This window comes from Chlamydotis macqueenii, chromosome Z (genome assembly GCF_036417535.1).
Source record: "Chlamydotis macqueenii isolate bChlMac1 chromosome Z, bChlMac1.mat, whole genome shotgun sequence".
Taxonomy (NCBI): Eukaryota; Metazoa; Chordata; class Aves; order Otidiformes; family Otididae; genus Chlamydotis; species Chlamydotis macqueenii.
Window position 1 is genome coordinate 53,014,225 of NC_141593.1, and position 18,676 is coordinate 53,032,900.

Genomic DNA, 18,676 nt, shown 5'->3' on the forward strand with positions numbered 1-18,676 from the left:
GGGGTTGTTTAGGCTGGAGGAAAGGAGCTGAGGGGAGAGAGCTTATCGCTCTCTACAGCTGCCTGAGAGGATGTTGTAGTGAGGCGGATGTCTATCTCTTTCTCCAAGAAACAAGTGCTAGGATGAGAGGAAATGGCCTGAAGTTGTGCACGGGGAGGTTTAGGTTGGATATGAGCAAAAAGGTCTTCACCAAACGCGTTACCAATCATGGGAGCAGGCTGCTCAGGGAAGTGGTTGAGTCACCATCCCCGGAGATATTTAAAAGAGGGGGAGATGTGGCACGCAGGGACACAGTTTAGGGATGGACTTGGCAATGTTAGGTTAATGGTTGGACTCGATGATCTTAAAGGTCTTTTCCAACCCACGTGATTTCAGGATTCTGTGATTCTGTATGGCATCACGTAGCTGGCCTCCAGACAGCTGCCCAGGCAGGTGGGACAGTGCTCCTCCAGCTGCGTGGCCATGCTCTCCTCTGGCTGTGGTGGGCTGGGGCCAGCTGGGGATGTGGAGCCGCTCCCTCTCACCGCTGCTGCAGCAGTGGGAGTCACGGAAGAAAAGGAAGAGAGGCCATGATCATTGGCTGGCCCAGGGACGGGTGAAAGAAATGCGCAGGTCGCTGCAGAAGGAAACCCTCCCAGCTGCCCAGGGTGAGGTGTCCCCGGCCAGCTCACCTCTGCTGCTGTGAGTGCGCCTCCTGGGTGCCCCGGGGGCCTGAAGTGGAGAGCTGGGCTGGAGGGCTCTGGGCTGTCCGGGAGGGACGGGCAGGGCAGGCAGGGTGGAGAAGCGGCACCATGTGTCAGAGAGAGGTTTGACTGCACAGCCCTTACAGGTAGGGCTGATGTGGCTGAGAGCCTCTGGGGAAGGATGAGGGGGATGGGAAACAAAGCCGATGTCGTCCTGGGGGTCTAGAGCCGATTGCCCAGCCAGGATGTAGCACGGATGAGGTATGCTATAGGCAATTAGGAGAATCTATTGTATTGTATTGCATTGCATTGCTGGTATGGTGAGTACTGGTTAGTCTGGTGTGTATTGTGTACAGTCTTTTGTACTGTGTGTTGTAACTATCGTAGTGTGTGTTGTGTTTATTGTATGGTATGGTATACTGTGCTATATTGTGGTATGTACTGTACGGAATATTTATATTTATTACCTCTCCAGGAACCCTGTTGCAGAGTTTGACCACCATCTCAGTAAAGAAATCTTCCAATGGGTTGATGCCCCGTGCCTGTCAGTGGCTTAAAAAGAGGCGTGGGAATGGTTTGTTCAGGTGCTGCACGCGTGGCCCTGCATCGTGTGGTAGGGTATTGTACGTGTGGTATTGTGTGGCATTTATTCTACTGTGTTGTCTGCGGAGTGCGGTATGGCATTTATTGTATGTATTGCATTGCCTGTATTTTACATATTGTACTCATGCTATGTGTTGTACGCATTTTATATATTGCATTACTTCTATGTAATGCAATGACTATGTTGTATTGTATGTTGTGGTATGTATTGTCCTACATGTGTCATATTTTTCATAGTTAATAAAGTTAATATGTGATCCTTCAGCAATTAACTGTACAGAACAGCCATTTCATTACCTTGTTATATGAAAGAACAGAAAAAGTTCAATCCTCTGAAAAATGATAGGAAGTCAAAATCACCTTTCAGATTATCATGAAGTGCTGATGTTATTTCACCTTTTTAATCTTCCCTCTTTAGCATCAGTCTAACATGTACTTATTGTACTGCACTAAATTTAAATTCTTTTTCTTGCATTCCCCACAACAACTACGGTGACATTCTTCAGCAATCAATAAAGGGCTTGCTTCAAAAGAAACCCAATTTTGAATAGTGCAAGTGTCAAAAATTATTGCCACTTCCTGTCTTCAGTTATAATAATAGATCTAGAGAATCACAGAGCAGCCCAAGGACCTCAGAAGACTGTCCAGTCCAACCTTGCATGGGAAAGGGATCCTAGATGATATTTCCCAGCACCCTGTCTAGTTGTGTCTTAAAAACCTCCAGTGATGGGGACTCCACCACATCCCTGGGGAGGTTGTTTCCCAGTGATGGACTGTTGTTCTCACTGTAAAACATCTCTTTATGTCAAGACAAAACCTGTGCAACTTGTACCGATTGCCTCTTCTCTTCTCCATGTGGGTCCTTGCGAAGGGAGAGCCTCTGCCCCTCTATTGTAGATGCCTTTTAAGTACTGAAAAACTGTAATGAGGTTCCCATTGAGCCTCCTCTTTTCCAGGGAGAAGACCTGAATCCTTTAGTCTTTCCTCACAGGGCCAGTTCTCCAGCCCTTTGGTCATCTGCATGGCCCTGCTTTGGACCTTCTCCAGTCTGTCCTTGGCTTTCTTGAATCGTGGGTATTGGAACTGGACACAGTACTTCAAGCACCATCTGACAGGTGCTGAGTAGCATAGGATGATCACATCTCTTTCTGTTAGCAATGCCCTAAAAATGTTATCATTTTCGGCCTGTATCAAATCCGAGTTAACCAATGGATTATACATTTCCAATTCTACTTAAGTTTTTCATACTGAGTCACAGTAAAACTGTACCTGGCCGAGTGTCCAGTTTCTAGTAGCAGTTTTTCATAAGTATCTGCTACTGAAGTATTAGAAACTGGTCATGTTGAGAACTGTCCTTCCTCAACAGATACTTCCACCAATCTGCAGCTCAGCTGATTAATTAGTTTACATGACTTTCATTATGCATATTTTGCAGTGACCTAGCACACACCAGACAGGAAACAAAGATCTGAAAAATCCACCAACAGCAAGACAGACTAAGCCCATTCTCTTAATAGCATGAAAACTGCCAAAGAATATAAAAACACAACAAGAAATGTTATCCAGACACTTCCTTTTATTAGAGCACTGAAACAGTTTAATGTACAAATGCTTTGTGTTAGTTGTAAATATTGTTTCTGTTTAAGGAGCATTTATAGCTCATGTACATTTCTCAAGTTATCTTAAAATGCAAGACGCTTCTGTATTCGCAGCTTCATAGATCAGTGAATGCCAACACTCCACAACCCTGTTTAAAATAATAAAGTCCAGATGGAGTAACAGAAAGGAGATAGTATACCATTCTGTGCAGTGACTGGGATAGTATTTTAAAAATGAAAAAAAAAAGGTCATTCAGTCACAGCTCTCTTTCTTTCTTAATACTCCCCTATGCATTTCACCTCCTATCAAAAAATAATAATTACTATAATAAACAGCAGGCATCTGTAGGTTTTACTATAAAAACAATTAACCTATGCAAATAACAGTCTTTTTTAAATATCCAAGGAAAATAGATCTCTGTTTTAAAAAGAGTACATGTATGTATCATGTAGACATGTTTCTTCAAGCCAAAATACCTTCACAGTTTAAATTCTTTCCAGCCCGTCCCAGTCTCCACATATTGCAAACAATTTGAATAAATGGCCACCTTATTACAGTTAAAATGCATTACTTCTTAACTACCAGATACTAATCTTCAGTAAAAAAAAAAAAAAATTTAAACAACATTTATTTTTGATCACTGTCTACTATCCCGATGCCTTCACCTAGCTGAAGCTCTATTCCAAATACTTGGCAGGGCAAAATACATAAATTGGTTGAATTAAGAATCCAGGTATTTCTTTTCAATAGAAGTTTGGGATAAGGGCCTTATGTGTTTGATTCCCATCACAGTATTCTGCTGAATAGCCTTCCATTTATTTACCATGACCCTAGTCTCACTTCCACATCTGAAGAACCAGATTAAAAAGTCCCATTTTATCCAAACACAACCACAAAGCAACTACAAGAGGCTTGTTTGTATCAGCCTAGATCACTGACAACTTAAGCACCTTAATGGACTGCAAATTTTTTAATGTCAAAGTTTAACCAGAACCACTGGCTGTCTCCCCTAGCCCCAAAGAACTTTTTTCCCCAGAGCCATCCCCCCACTTCATCTATTTGCCACATCAGAGACATTTATCAAAAAAGCCAAAATGAAGAGGGCCAGACATGCTTAAACTGACTAAGGATATCTCTCTTCACCAGCTACCTCGCATAAGCATCTTAATTTCTCACAGCGACCATGTACACAACGTGTCAGTAAAACACACATTATAACAGTACTTCACTATCAACCATAAGGTGTTCACTTCAGTGTGATTTAAATGCTTCTTTTCTATACACTGGTAAACAACAAAAATGGACAAAGGCAGTTTTACCAATGTTTTAATGCCGGGTATGTGCTTGGCAAATGAACCAGATGACACTGTCTCTTAGCAACATACTTGAAGTTTTGTTTCATCACAACCACTTAGTCACAACATTGAAACTGCCAGAAATTTCACTCTGCTTCCTGCCAGTTTAGATGTTACCACTTCATTTTAAAGCAAAAAAAAAAACCAAAACCAAAACCAAAAAGGAAACCTGTGTATTTGAAGACTCCCACTAGTTCTCAAAAGGGCAACAAAAAAAATTCCCCTCATTTGCAGACGACCTAAACCAAAATGATGGAAGTGAATATAGATTCTGCAACCTAGTATTTCAATGCTAACTGGTGATCTGTGTACCTTCACAGGTTTACCTTGAACTTCAAAACCATTTATTATGCTGCACTGGAATCAAAGTACCTCATTTGTTCCCAGCTTATACATCAAAGGTTTGAGTTAACTTGAATATTCAGGTTTCAGCTGTCAAACCAAAAATGGCTCATAAGTTCAAAGTACAGTGGCAAGTTTTAATTTCCATTTGTCACAGTCTCTGAGAGTCTTGAGAAGGTTGATTGTTCTGCACTTCAGATCCAGTCTGTAAAATGGGAATCAGCTTCCTTCCCCACATTTTCACTCTTTAAAATTCTTGGATTCTCACAGGCTTTTACTTACAGTTAATAGAGAAAAACAAATGTCAGTGAAACAGGAATGCTCTTTCACATTGGGATGAAGGTTTCTCTGCATTGCACAGATAATAATTTGACTATTTCAAATAGTCAAGCAACAATCACAAAAGTGCCTCAATGCAACTTAAGCTGCTTTATCTGAATGCATGCAGGTGAGAAGTTTGGAAAGTCAGTGTAGAGACAGTCACTATGAACTGAAGGAGGCAACATAAAATATGCTTATCTGATGCAGAATATTTAACAAAATATGGTTGATCTTGCTATGAAATCCAATTACATAATAGGTAAAAATCTGAATCAAACATGATTAACTTTTTATTTAAAGAATCATGTCTCTCAAAAATAGTCCTGTAGTCCTTCTGGTAGCAACCAAAAAGGCACATAAGTACAAAACAACTTAGAATATAGATCAGGCAGAATGTAACAGTGTTAAACTAGTAGTCTTAAAGCAAAATCCTGAATTACATAGCTATAGGTTTTATTTTATATGAAGGTACAGCTTACTGTCATCCTTCGTTACCAGTTTCCTCTTACTGGTGTAACACCTCCACCTGTGTAAAGTCCATCTGCGCTTATTGCAAATCCTGATAGCATAACCTCCAAATATTACTGTCCAATTATGTGGGGATTTTATGTGCACATGTTGACTTGTATTTCAGTAGTATTTGTACTATCTAAGCTCTTATTAGCTATCTGTTTAGAGATGAAACATTGCACACACCATTCTAGTCCTTCAAAGCAGTTTGACTAAGCTAGTATTTAGTTACTGTTTCAAAATCTTGGTTCTTTCTTCATGCTGCTTATGACTCCTCTTCAAGACTAGTGCAAAGCCTGACTGACCATACTGTAATGGAATTATACCAGTTTAATAAGTCAGAGTTTTCAGTTTAGATGTTATAAAGTTAATAGTATGAAAAACCTCACCCAAAATACCAAACATGCATATAATTACATATGAAATGTAGGATGCAAGTAGTATTTAATATGAATCTAGCATTTAGATAATGGAATTCTCTCTCCAGGCATTCTTAAAAATTGGCTTCCAAAAATGGTTAGAGAAACATACAAACAAAAAAGAATGGAAGTTCCTCCTATAATTCAATAACAAATGACTTAATATAGCACAAAATTATCTCAATGTGTTATTTTCTCCCTTTTGGCAGTACTAGGAACAGTATATCTTCATTTGGGGTTTGGGAGGGAAATAATTCCTTGAAATTTATTTGAAGTTCCTACATTCTGAGAATATGCACAGAAAATGATAACTTTTTGATGTTTTTAGGGAAAACTGAATGTTCATATACGTTTTTGAAAACGTTTAAGAGTCTGAAGAAACTTTTTAAGATACAACTTAGGAAAGAGTCTTGTATGCAACAGTGATATCCCATTTTAAGGAATGGTAGTAAACGGCAGAGTTTGAATTGCAAGTATACCGTGTCATTCACCAGTTCCAAAATTCAGCATTATTCCCCTCACTGCACTTGTACCATTCTGGAACAATCTTGTCAGTCAGTCGGGTTTCAATGCCATCAGTGGAAGAACCTGAATACCTGAAGTGAAGCCACTATATGGTGTAAAACACTTATCCTGATTTGGGGAAAGAGAAATCCAAAAGAGCAGTCTAATTCAATACAGACTGTGCAGCTTCCTTAAGAAGTGATGCAGCTTTGTCCAGTTCTTGTTCTGTTTGTTCCACTGTTATCACTACTCGAATACTAGAAAGAGAAAATCAGAACATATAGAGTAAACTTTACTCCTTGCCTTCCGCTTTAGACTTTTCCTGTACTAATTTTAATATGTTAAAATCACTATCTCTAGGGAAATTTTTAATTCAAACTCAACCAGAAACAAGACATATGACTAAACAGAAATGATCAGACTACTTTTTTTCCCCCTCAATACACCATAGAAATTTGATTGTTATCTTTTGTACCTGCATACATGCAGCTCACGGAAATATGCCTGGTAGTAGGCAGCATGCTGATGACTGAGATTCAGGTAGTAATGACACAGTTATTTCTGGGTATTAGCATCCTGTAACACTCAGTGAAAATACAGCTCAAAATGCAGCCTTTCCCATTTTTTACAGGACCACTTACATTGTGTAAAAAGTGACAGAGGGTCATATCCAATAAAACGATATAATGTATTGACTTTCTACTAACCTGGGAGGAGGAAGACATTTTTCTTCTTTCTCCAGATAGCGGGCCTGAGTTAATGCAATACCACTATGCATGCACTACAGAGGAACAAAATACAGCAGTCATTGATGTGGGAAGTTCTGATGGCATATTCTTTTGATCACCAAATACATATAACTAACTTTTACGAGTTTAACTGTTAAGTTGCTTCCCAAATGGAGGTTTTGAAGGTTGTGCAAAATCATCTGTAATTTTAACACAGCATAAACATATGAAACAGGTTAGCGTGTAGCTTCTTTAGCTTTCATCTCTAAGTAAGAAAACCAAAATGCTGTATTAAGCAGGCTATTAAATCATATTTAAGTGTATTTTCAAGGAAATCAATTTCAGAGTTTTTTTGTTGTGTAGTCTTGTTTACCTGCCACCTGAAATATAACACTTCTTCATCAACCTTCATCTCCTTCATAGGGGAAAAAGAGAACCAATGTGTATTGAAGACTGAAAAAATACTACTTATAAAACATTAGGTTCTTCCCACAAAAAGCAAGTTCATGACTCAACAAGCAGAACTACATAAAGCTAGACCTCAAATGGTTAAAATACACCACTAGAACTCAGTTCATAAGAATAAAGGCTAAAGGTTTGAACAATCATGAAGTTTTCTAAGCCAGTTTTATATGCAAATTTAACTTGACTTTACATAACAGGAAATAACTATTTTCTGAAGTAAAAGGTCAAATATATACTTTTATCCAGTGCTACAGACCTAAAAATCTGCAGCAAGAAATGGTACGAAGATGGTTTTAATACAGCTCTATAGTCAGCAAAGAAAATTGATTTCTTACAGCATTACTGCAAGACATTCCAACAAGTCACCCAACAAGCCTCCCTACCCATAGGCACTTCATTCACTATTCACATTCAAAGGCAATGATCTATTTTAATTGCTATAGAGATACTTACATAATCCACAACTCGTTTGAGTAACTTCACATCATTTTCTCGAGATCCACAACTCTCTTCCAACTGAAGGTGCAATGCTGGAGAAAAAGATTCTCCCACGACTTTTAAGCCAGAAATCCTAAAATGAATAAAAAGCCTTTAATGCATATCCTGCTTGAACAAATGTGTTCAAGTTCGAGATAGTAAGTGTTTCCCCTTCCTAGATGGCAAGTGAGAAGGGAGGGATATTTCACTTTACTAATACTAATGCAGACAAAACACGTGCCTTTCAGTTTGCAATAGGTAAAGAAAACAAAACTTATCAAGTGAATGTCTTTTCTAAGGAGTTTACTAAATGTAGTTTGAGCAAGTTTGTGTCACAATAGTAACTCCTCCTTTTGCAAAAGTGATTAACAATTTTGAAAGAATCCTTACGAAGATATAGAAGAAACGTTAGTCTGTATGTTGCTGACAAAAACACAGTTAGTTAAGTCAAGTCTTTGGAGCAAACTAGAACAAGGTCTCCTTTCAAAAAACGTCATGTTTCTCTGGAAGGGAAAAATCTTTAAAAATAATTCTGCTTTTCCCCAATGAAAACTTGCTTTATTGGAAAATTCTCAGCTGGCGTAGGATATGCAATAAGTAGTGAACTATATAAGGAATACTACCTGCTACTGTCATGCTTTTTAAAAAAACCACAAAATTCTGTCCCATTCATCCTGTCTCCCTGCAACAGAGACACATTGTATCTAAGACACTAGATATTCTTAAATACAAGACAGAAATGTACTTTATCTAAGATCAAGAAAGTTAAGAATATTCCTGTGTTAATCATCCCCTCTTTTACATCATTCTCTTATGCTTCATAAACTGCCACAGACAGTAAGAAAGTAGTTCTATGCAGGATTCAGAAGAATTCTTCCATTTCTTCCACAAATTGGCACTTGGCTTGTACCCAGAACAGAAATAAACATCATTCATTCCTCTAGCTAACAACACTATGTTTTCTTCTCCCACCATAGTCCATAACCAACATTTTTCTGGAATGCTAATCATGCACTGGTCCTTATATGTCAAGTCCTAAATCTCATGTGTTATTTACACTTCGGCTAAAAGAAAGATTTCCTTTACTTTTAATTTGTTCCTCTTGCTGTATTTGTTCTATTACGAGAAAGGAGAAAAGCTGTGTATTCTTTCCTACTTTCTTTGTGTACAGTTCTACCACCATTTTACACTCTCTTTTAAACCAAGAGTTAGTTCCATTCATAGTGAGAGCACCATAAAGAATTCAAGTCAAGAAACAGCCATGGTTAGGCAGGGAAGATGAGTGCATTTAACACGACAGCATTTAAAAAGCTCTTTCTGAAAACTATGCCTCCTCTTCAAACCATCGCATACTTTTTCTAGTGTGGTTATTCATTAAAAAAAGAAAAACACAATGGATTCTGCAAACATTACTTCAAATCTTCTTTCTGATACTGCTTTATGCAATTGTTAGGATAGTTCTCCTACTACAGGGCTGCCCAATTCCCTGGTTTTGTTAAGTCTTTCAAGGTCTTTCCAGTATGATCTAGAAGAACTATTTCCTTTTTTGGACCTCTATCTTGCCACACAGTTTTCCGTAAGGCAAGAATACAAAAGTCCTATTACAGACACTCAGGCCTTTTTTCTACTTCTTGATTTGTCACTGTACTAATCACTGAATTTAAGTGAAAAAGTAGAATCAGTCACAGGACAGAAAAGTACTAGCCATGCCTTATTGGCTTCTGTTTTGCAGTGAATACTAACAAATAAAAGGTTGATAGTTTTTCCTTATTTTTTTCCCTGTATTTTAAAAGTATTTATAATTATCACCTAAAAATGACTGGTAGAGAAGAACATGACAATTATTCTTCTTTTACTTTAATCATAACACTCTATTACTAGCAAAGAAGAGCCCCTAACAGTTTTCAAGTTACTCTAAAATTTTGATTTCAAGTGTGGGGTCATCTGAGTGTCTTTGATCTGAAAGTTTATGCATTCTAAACCCATGTTGAAACAGAACACAGCCAAAGGAGACAGGGATTATTTGATGGTAGTATCATTCCAAATAAATTGAATGTAGCTAAATTTCTAACACAAAATATCAGCTAAGCCGGAAACTGTTGATTTAAAATAATGAATAACTAAGTGACTAATACTAAAAAAAAATCAGCTAGTATAATCAATCATGCATTATAAATTTTGTGTGTTCTTAAGTGTTATTCATTTCTGCAGTATCTAACAGAAAACTGTTGAAGAAAATAAATTGTAAAATACCAGCTAACATATCTATTCTGCACATTAAACAGTCATTGAATAGTCACAGTAATTTATATATATTTTTAGTATCAAAACCTGTCAGAAAAAAATAATTATTCAGTATAGCCATCTTTTAAAATGGGATAGTGTTAGGAAATTTTAAACAGCATCCTTATTTTTCAGATAAATTCTAGTAACTTTCTGTGTATTATCCAGAATAATGAACACTTCTATTACCATTTAACATTCAAGTCTCATATGTAAGAACAATATTGTATAAAAGGTGAATGCAAGGTGCATTGAACTGTCCGAAAGAGCTAAGCTACACCCCAAATACTTTTACTTAGACATTTTTTCAAAATGCTTATCAACACTTCATACCATTGAAAGTTACCACACTCTCCTGAAGACTTAAATGTGTAAGGATGTGCAAATATCTTCACTAGCATTAAGGTATAATCTTATTTCAATGAGGTTTAAACTCATTTTCGTAGCATAACAGAGACAGCTAGAAAGGGATTCCTTTCTTCTTTTAATACACACAAAATTTAGTGCACATATCCCAGTCCAAGTATTTGTAAAACCAGGAATAGATTAGGGCAAGGAGAGTTCTTTAAAGTTGCCATTAAAAAGGCATGCTCAAATCAATAACAGTCAAAAAAAAACCAAAAAAAAAAAACCATACTTACCCCTGCAAAGCTCTGTGAATTCGTTCACATTTAGCCCGGAGAGTCTGAAAAATGTCTAAAGGCACAAAAAGAAAAAAAAAAAAAAGAAAAAAGAAAAGGCTTAGCTATCCTGTTTCTACTTTACATTTTTGTAAGTTTAAGATTTAAAAAAATACATTTCGAAGGAAAACTAAGATATACATATCCATTGAAGTACTCTTTTCACTGCTGTTCATACTGATTCACATTTCTGCCTGGACATGACAGACTTAAGATCTGACAAATGCATTACTTCCCTTTATCTCATTACATCAGCTGCAGTGGTTCATGATGATGTGGAAAGGATAACACAAACACTTGCTATTGAGATTGAAATGGCAGGTCCAATTTATTTATATCTATAAAGTATACACAGCTATGCAGACTCTGCTCCTTGATCCTTTCACCAAGTCACTGCAGATTCAACAGAAAACTCTGACTCCTGGATCTGCAAACCTTGGTTCTTTTCCTTGGTAAAGGAAACAGTCCCGCAATTTACTCTTATTTTTTTTCTTGCTTTTGTTTAACTTCTGAGGACTAGATGTAGGCTACCCAGTAGTTTTTACCTATTTGTAAGAAATTAAATACTGCATCTCTCTGCAGAAGTCCTCCAATCTGTTGAGGCTAATGAAGGTTAAAAACAACTACACAAAGACTTGGCCAATTTTGTCCTTCTCATACACCCCTCCACCTCCCGCCAAAAAAAAAAAAAAAAAAAAAGTCTTTCTTAGGTTCTGGCAACAAGGGCAATTCTCTGATCCCTAGCGCAAAAACTCCTGCTTGCTAACTTTATCCAAATATCTGGTACTTGGTCCTGCCAAAATTGTGGGTGTTTGCACTATGATCATTCCTGAGATTCTTACCTGGATGCTTACTTGGAGAAGAAAAAAACCTTAATTGTGCAGTGCAAGTGTAAAGGAAAGGGTTTTTCAGTTCTCAGGAAATAAATTCCCATTTGTTTCGCTTTAACCTTCCCTCCCGTCTGGAAGGAATTTGCTTTCAAGGAAGAAGCATATCACTAGTCTATAAAGCAGAATAATAATTTCTTATCTGCTTAGTCATAACCACTTCTGTCCCTCCTAGCCTCAACTAAGTTGCTCATTTTCAGCTGGAAGAAGGAAAAGGGAGGAAACACTGAAGAACAAAAGCAGTATGGGAAATTATATGAATCATGCCTGTAAAATTAAGTAGCTGAAAAAGAGAGAGGACTTAAAAGAGTAAAACAGTGAGGAATCAAAGTAGGGAGAAGTATGAGTTATTAGTTTTGGGTGATGAAAGACTGAAGAATAAGATTTTCCTGAATTAAATACCTGGATTATCTTCCATAATATTCAGAGCCTCAATAGCAGCAGCAGCTAACAAAGGAGGTAGGGATGCAGAAAAGCAGTAGCCTTGACCAGACAACCGCTGTAGGGGAAAAAGAAAAAAGTTTAAAAAAAAAAATTGCTTTTTTTTTTGTTTATAGCAGTATAGACAATGTTTTAAAAGTAAATTAATGAACATTTAAGCAACCTCTCCTCCACACATACAAGCTCATGGAAGGATTTAAAAGTAGGTCTCCAATTCACCTACAATATTTCTTAGAACCAGTCCCTGTATGGAATCAAATGTTGCATAATAATTTATATCATAACACTCCTTGCAAATTGACATGAGTAACTAACTCTCATTTATGAGTCAGTAACTAACACATCATATAAAAATCACACCTGGCTTACCTGATGGTCAATAATAAAAGATCTTCCACAGCAAAATCCTCCAATAGAAGCCAGAGAATTTTCCATGTTTGCACTAATAAGATCTATATCATCAATCTGCCAGTTAAATTAAAAAGTTATTCAGAGACACTTTTATTACATTTTATTACATTAAGACAAATCTATTAAAGAAGTATCTTGTTTCATATTATGATTAATACTACAGAAGATTTGCCAAACTATCACATATTAAAATGAAGCTACAATTGAAATAACAACTTTAAGCAATACAAGAAAACCTCAGAAATTGAGATTTATGGATCTCCAGATAATTTACATAGGATGACTCTCTTCCAGGCATTTCAATGTAAAGAACACAAACAGAAGAAACAAATTATATAGATACTGGTGACAATTCCTCAAAGCACTCTGTGTGACAGTGTCCTTTAAGAATGTAAGTAGTCCCACTGCAGACAGCAGGAGTTAGAACTAGTGGCTAAAACTAAGCATAAGCCTAGTTAAATCAGAGTTTGAACCTTAGAGACATAAGTGTCTTATTTGACTTGTTAGCTGCAAACGCTTTTTTGCCATGCTCTGTAATGCATGCTGATGACCATTGCTACAAACTCATATTCTGAGCAGACAAAAATGAAAGATTATATTTGTAAATGAATTTAACATAGACACAAATTATTCAGCTGATACTTGGCAAGCATCTGTTTGCTTCCTTTTCTAAAGCTGTTTACTATCCATTTTCTCTTTTCCACGTTTGGTAGTAAGACACTTAAAGTGAAAACAATAGGAGATAGGGGAAGACAGAATGAATTCTCAGAATCTGATATTTCACTTCCACGCTGAACTCAGACACTATCAAAATGTAGTAAGAGATGCTCCACACTAAGACATTGGGAACCAAAAGAGCACTTCTTGCTTTCCCAGCTCAAGCAGCTGTGGTAGCAAACAACTGCAAGGCTACTGGTTTGGATTTCCAAAGTACTCCTCAGCTGAATAAACACCACAAAAGGTAGACTCTTGGAAAAACAGTTTGGCTTATCTGCCCGTAAAGTAGTAAGACCATTTTTGAAAGGACCATCAAATCTTTATCTTATTTTTCCCCACTGAAGTAAAAGGCAATAGAGCAAAGTAGGCTGGCTATACACTGAGATTTTTCCGAGTTACCCCTAGCCCCTAAATATTTCTGTGTAAGTATGACAGTTTTAAGGGTATGCATCTGAAAAACACTACAATCATCATCCCACTGAGTGTCCGAAGAAAGGACAAAATTATGCATTGTAAAATTATTTTATATCTTTCCACTAAAGGTAAGTAAAATTATTTCAAGTAAGCACATGAAAGAAAAGTTCCAAACCTGAACATTTTAAGACTGAAAAAGAATAGTATGTTTAAATTTCTGTCATGCACTACTAAACATTGTTAATGCCACAGGTATAAGAAATCAATTGTGCAATTTGCTTCCATACAAGTCTCTTGTTCACAACAAAACTCACAAAAAGGCACTTACATTTATTCCAAAGTGCTCAGTAATTCCTCTTCCATGTTCTCCAAGAACTCCAAAGGAAAGGCTCTCCTCCAAAAATATTCTAACTTTGTATTTATACTTCAATTTTATCTAAAACAGAGCAAATTATATAAAATACAAGTCAAGTGAATCAGAATTTGTTTACCTTATCTTCCTCACCCATTTTGCTAAGACAGGTTAAGTACAGTATCTAGAGTACTGCAAAAATGTCAGCCCTAGAGTTGTGTTCCGTCACTAAGACATTTTAAAAGTCTTAAAAATTCTTTCACCATGTAAGACTAGAGTGTATTTCATAAATGTTAATGTATCTTTTTTTTTTAAATAGACTATCAAGTACCTTCAAGATTATGCATTTTCACAGCATTTCTTCCATTATCTCTAGAATATAGCCTGCACAAAAAGCCAATTTATTCTGAATAGCAAATATTTTCCTTCGAGTCACTGTTTATGACAGTTGTTTGAAAGCTGCTTTGAAACTTTGCATTTTTTTTTAGCTCTAACTCTAGGTTAACGATTTAGTATCATACAGCATAACTGAAAATATAGTATATTTTACAGGTTAAAAACTAAGACCATAACCAGATACTCATTTGCAAGTCCTATCATATATAGCTTCAAAATCCTAATCCTGACCAGAAGTTTAAAAACAATGTAAGATAACCATTTCAAGAACATTTGAGAAAGCAAGAAGGTAAACAAAAATCACGCATGCAGAGCTTTTCTACATAGGCTTAACTATATGATACTATATTATATTAGCCACACGTTTTCATACGCAGTTTAAAAGGCAAACTGAAACCACTTACTAATTCTGGAAGAGGGCAAACGTCTCCTGTGTTCATATACAATCCTTCCACTACAATAAACCTTCGAGTTACACGAGCCTTGCGAGGATTCTTCAGAGAAAGATATGGTTTCAGTTCATATCAATTGCTACTAACAAGCGAAACTCTGAGGCTTTTTGGAAGGGAAGGACAGTAATGGGAAGGGAAGGAAGATAATGTCTATTTTTCAAGTAAACTTTTACTTTAGTGTAAACTTAGCATTTTTCATTTGTAACAAAAGCCGAAATGCCTCATTGGACTCGTTTTTCTTTATTTTTTAATAATTTTAAAGATTTAACTCTTACACAAGATTTAAGATGCTTTGTTTTGCAACAAATATTTGCAAGCTTTTGAACTCTATGAATAAAATACAAACAATACAACTACAGAACAAATACTGTAAATCTTGGTCACACTTATCATTAGTCTGAGCGTTTAGAAAGCTTTCCAACAAGTGGTTTGTGCACTAGGATTCTCAGTGCAGCACAAACCTCTCAAGCAGTTTCTTCATAAAACACAATCTAGAAGTATTCATAACTTTCAAGTTACAATCTCATTGTCTGATCTCTGGACAATATGAACCATAATATCCTGCACTGGTTTCTGTTTAAACTTCAGTGGTATGATTTGAGTTTTGTTATTTTCTCTTGGTATTTACTTTAAATCTTATCGATATCTTCTGATCAAGAATATTAATATATACCTTTTTCAGTTCTTGTAAGAAGACTGAGAGAACATCTAATGGACTTTTGTGAGTGGCAGGCACCAAAACCAAGCACAGTCCACTCCACAGGTTGGACCAACAGTAGTGGTAAGATCTACCCTTTCCTAGTCAGTATGTCTTAGTTATACACACATGGTCTATATAAAGCTCTTGGCCACCAACTTTATGTTCACATTCAGTTTATTATATTAAGAAACTTTAACCATGTAGCTAAATCTGCTCTAGCAGAACAAATGTGTTACACAAACAGATACAATTTGTCTGTCAACCACATCTAAAAACTCATGTAAAGATTATCTGACAAAATGTATTTTCCTTGAAAGTATGTTAACTAGTATATTGTCTGTAAATTTGCTGTTAATCAGATCCATTACTGAATTAGACTAATGTTAAGCTGATTGGCTTACAACTATGCAGTTTATCTACTTTACTTTTTCTATGTTTTAGCACAAAATCAGCTTTCTTCCAATTGTCTGTAACTTTCCAGTATTCGGAGGACGAGGTACATGATGGTGATGGGTTTCAGATAATTCTTTTAAAATTAAGTTAACCAACTCATCTGTACTTGCTGATCCTGATTTTAGTAGCTGCTTTTGGACATCCTTTTGTATGTCAGAATGAGAAACAAGCCATCAAATTGATCCAAATTTTTCAAGCGAGAGGACATTTAAAGACTTGAGTGCAAGACAGGGGAAGAGTCTAAGAAAAAAAAAATACCACGTTGATTCTATAAATGAAAGGGTCAGGACTAGCTGCTTTATGCTGATTTTACAGTGTGGCATTTGAGCTGACAATTAACTTGCATGACTTATTAGGTAAATGTAGTTACACAAATTTCTAAAAGATAAAAAAAACCTCTGTAATAGTATTTCTTAAAAATAAAATAATCTCACATTTCAGTCTTCTGCCTATAAAGATATTCCCCCACCACCAATACCTGTGAGCTCATTTCCAGTGGTTATGCAGACAAATGCAAATAAATAAATAAATATTTTTTTAAAAAACTATCGTAATTACATAAGCAACATTAACTGCTCAATAAAAATTTATGAAAACCAAATAACTGCCTATAAGCATTGCATCTATTTCACTACATAACCCAGTAAAACACGCTGGGGGAGGTGGCACAAAAGGGTACAAATATTTCTTCAAAGGAATGGTACCTTTTGATCTTCAGTCTCTTGCTCTTTCAACAATCGTTCAAGGTCAGACATATCATTATGTTTAAACAACTTGATGTTACTACGAGATGCCTGTAATCCCTTCTGAATAGCAAAGCAGGCAGCTTCATCTCTGTAAACACAGCAAGTCCTTTCTAAGTTTGCACTCAGTTTAAGAACTACACAAAGAAAGTTGTAGTTTTGAGCAGACATCTGTACTCAGGTGTGATTAAAAATAGATTTATTAAAGCATCATCTATTTTGTTTATCATTTGAAAACTCATTTCCAAAGCTTCTCAACTTTCCTATGCACTATAGGCACTAAAAGCAAGCCAATGTTTTTTCCTCGATGTGTACACGAGTCCTTTTGTTTGTATGTGACAGCATTCCATGGACCGGGTACAATAACATGGTAATCATCACAGAAACCTCTCACTCATTTTGCTCTGGGTCTTACAAAAAAGGCGCAAAGATGTGCCTGTAACTTTTAGTGGTCCTCCAAGTATTCAAAACCTGCTTTTTAATATCCTTTGGGAATTACTATCTCAGTGTTCAAAGAGGCATTAGCCATTTTTACGTGTTGAAAAGCAAATCTCTGAGCATGACGGGGTATGCAATTTCACAGTTGCTTGTTGAGTAATCTTTTAAAAATGGCAATGAAATCAAACCTTCTGCACATGCTAAATGCAATAATTCCAACAAAGTTCCTTTTAAATATAGTGAGATCCTGAAGCAGTCCAAGATAGCTAAATCCAGGATACACTGGCGTCTTGAAAAGTGCACAATCCTGGTCGTTTATCTCAAAAAAGCTGACCCAGAAAATGTTCAAGGATGACCAAAAAACTTGATCAAAGTTATGAAAGAACTTCTGTAAAAGTTAAATAGGCTGCAAGCCTTACACTTAGAAAAGACATTACTGAAGAAAGGTTTTGGCAGACAAATACAAAAATATCAGTGTAACCCCAGCAGGTAGCTAAGCCCCACATAGCCACACACTCAGTCCCTGCATGGAGAAGATGCATCAGTTCACCGTCTAAAAACCAAATGCATCAATTGAAATTAACAGGTGTTATATTCAAAACAGGTGTTTTTCGTGTTTTTTTTTTTCATAAAATGTTCAAGTTAAACTGTAAAATTACATGTCATAGAAGCATTGTGGATATTAAAGATTTACAAATGTATTAAAAGAATAGGAAGCATTAAGAAAAATCCATCAACTCCTACTAAATTCAAACCCTCTTCTTTGGCCCAGAAAATTTTGTGTATTGTTACATTGTTTCTCCTGGTTTTTTACTCTTCCCTAGACAAATTATGACTGGCTACTCTCAGGGACTATATACCGGGCTTGCTGAATCCTTAGTTTGACCCTGCAAAGCTTTTCTTGTGTTATTTTAACATGTACTGATATTTATCCCACTAAATATGCAGGAGGGGAACAACTGTCCTGCAAGAAAGGTGAAAAGCCAGCAGTGAACAGGAGAAAAGCAAATGACTGCACAGTTTCTTAAGAAGAAAACTAGGTATCAGACTTCTGTTAGTTCTTGCACGCACAGGTTTGAGGGTGTTTTTTTTTCCAGCTGAGGGCCCAAGTCTGCTCTTCCATGATAAAAGCAGTAACTGATTTGATCTGGAGCATTTGGCAAAAAAAAGATATTTGAGCTTTGTACAACAAAATACTTGATCAAAACCAGCATCATTTTCTAAATGGTTAACTTAATATGATTAACAGCAAAAAAAAAAGAAAAATTGAATCTGGAATTGCCCAAGTAGAAAACAATACTTA

At 36.4% G+C, this 18,676-nt stretch overlaps 1 protein-coding gene across 3 annotated transcripts in view; it reads right to left on the reverse strand.

The window, feature by feature from the left end:
- Nucleotides 1-3,391: 3,391 nt before the first annotated feature.
- The window catches only part of LOC104473273 (serine palmitoyltransferase 1), a 40,198-nt gene continuing 24,913 nt past the window's right edge, over nucleotides 3,392-18,676 (reverse strand). Inside the window, exons 7-16 of one of the 3 annotated variants that reach the window (XR_015261440.1) lie at nucleotides 16,897-17,026; nucleotides 14,992-15,081; nucleotides 14,168-14,275; nucleotides 12,667-12,762; nucleotides 12,259-12,355; nucleotides 10,931-10,985; nucleotides 7,983-8,100; nucleotides 7,044-7,117; nucleotides 6,312-6,593; nucleotides 3,392-4,859 (exon numbers count right to left, since the gene is read on the reverse strand). Coding sequence is in view for 2 of the 3 variants with exons in the window: in XM_086770476.1 (XP_086626602.1) it covers nucleotides 6,500-6,593; nucleotides 7,044-7,117; nucleotides 7,983-8,100; nucleotides 10,931-10,985; nucleotides 12,259-12,355; nucleotides 12,667-12,762; nucleotides 14,168-14,275; nucleotides 14,992-15,081; nucleotides 16,897-17,026 (862 nt within the window). In the remaining variant the exon portion in view is untranslated. Of the gene's footprint in view, nucleotides 4,860-5,957; nucleotides 6,594-7,043; nucleotides 7,118-7,982; nucleotides 8,101-10,930; nucleotides 10,986-12,258; nucleotides 12,356-12,666; nucleotides 12,763-14,167; nucleotides 14,276-14,991; nucleotides 15,082-16,896; nucleotides 17,027-18,444; nucleotides 18,521-18,676 lie in introns of those variants that run through there. The other 2 variants (XM_086770476.1, XM_086770477.1) reach the window with 2 other exon arrangements.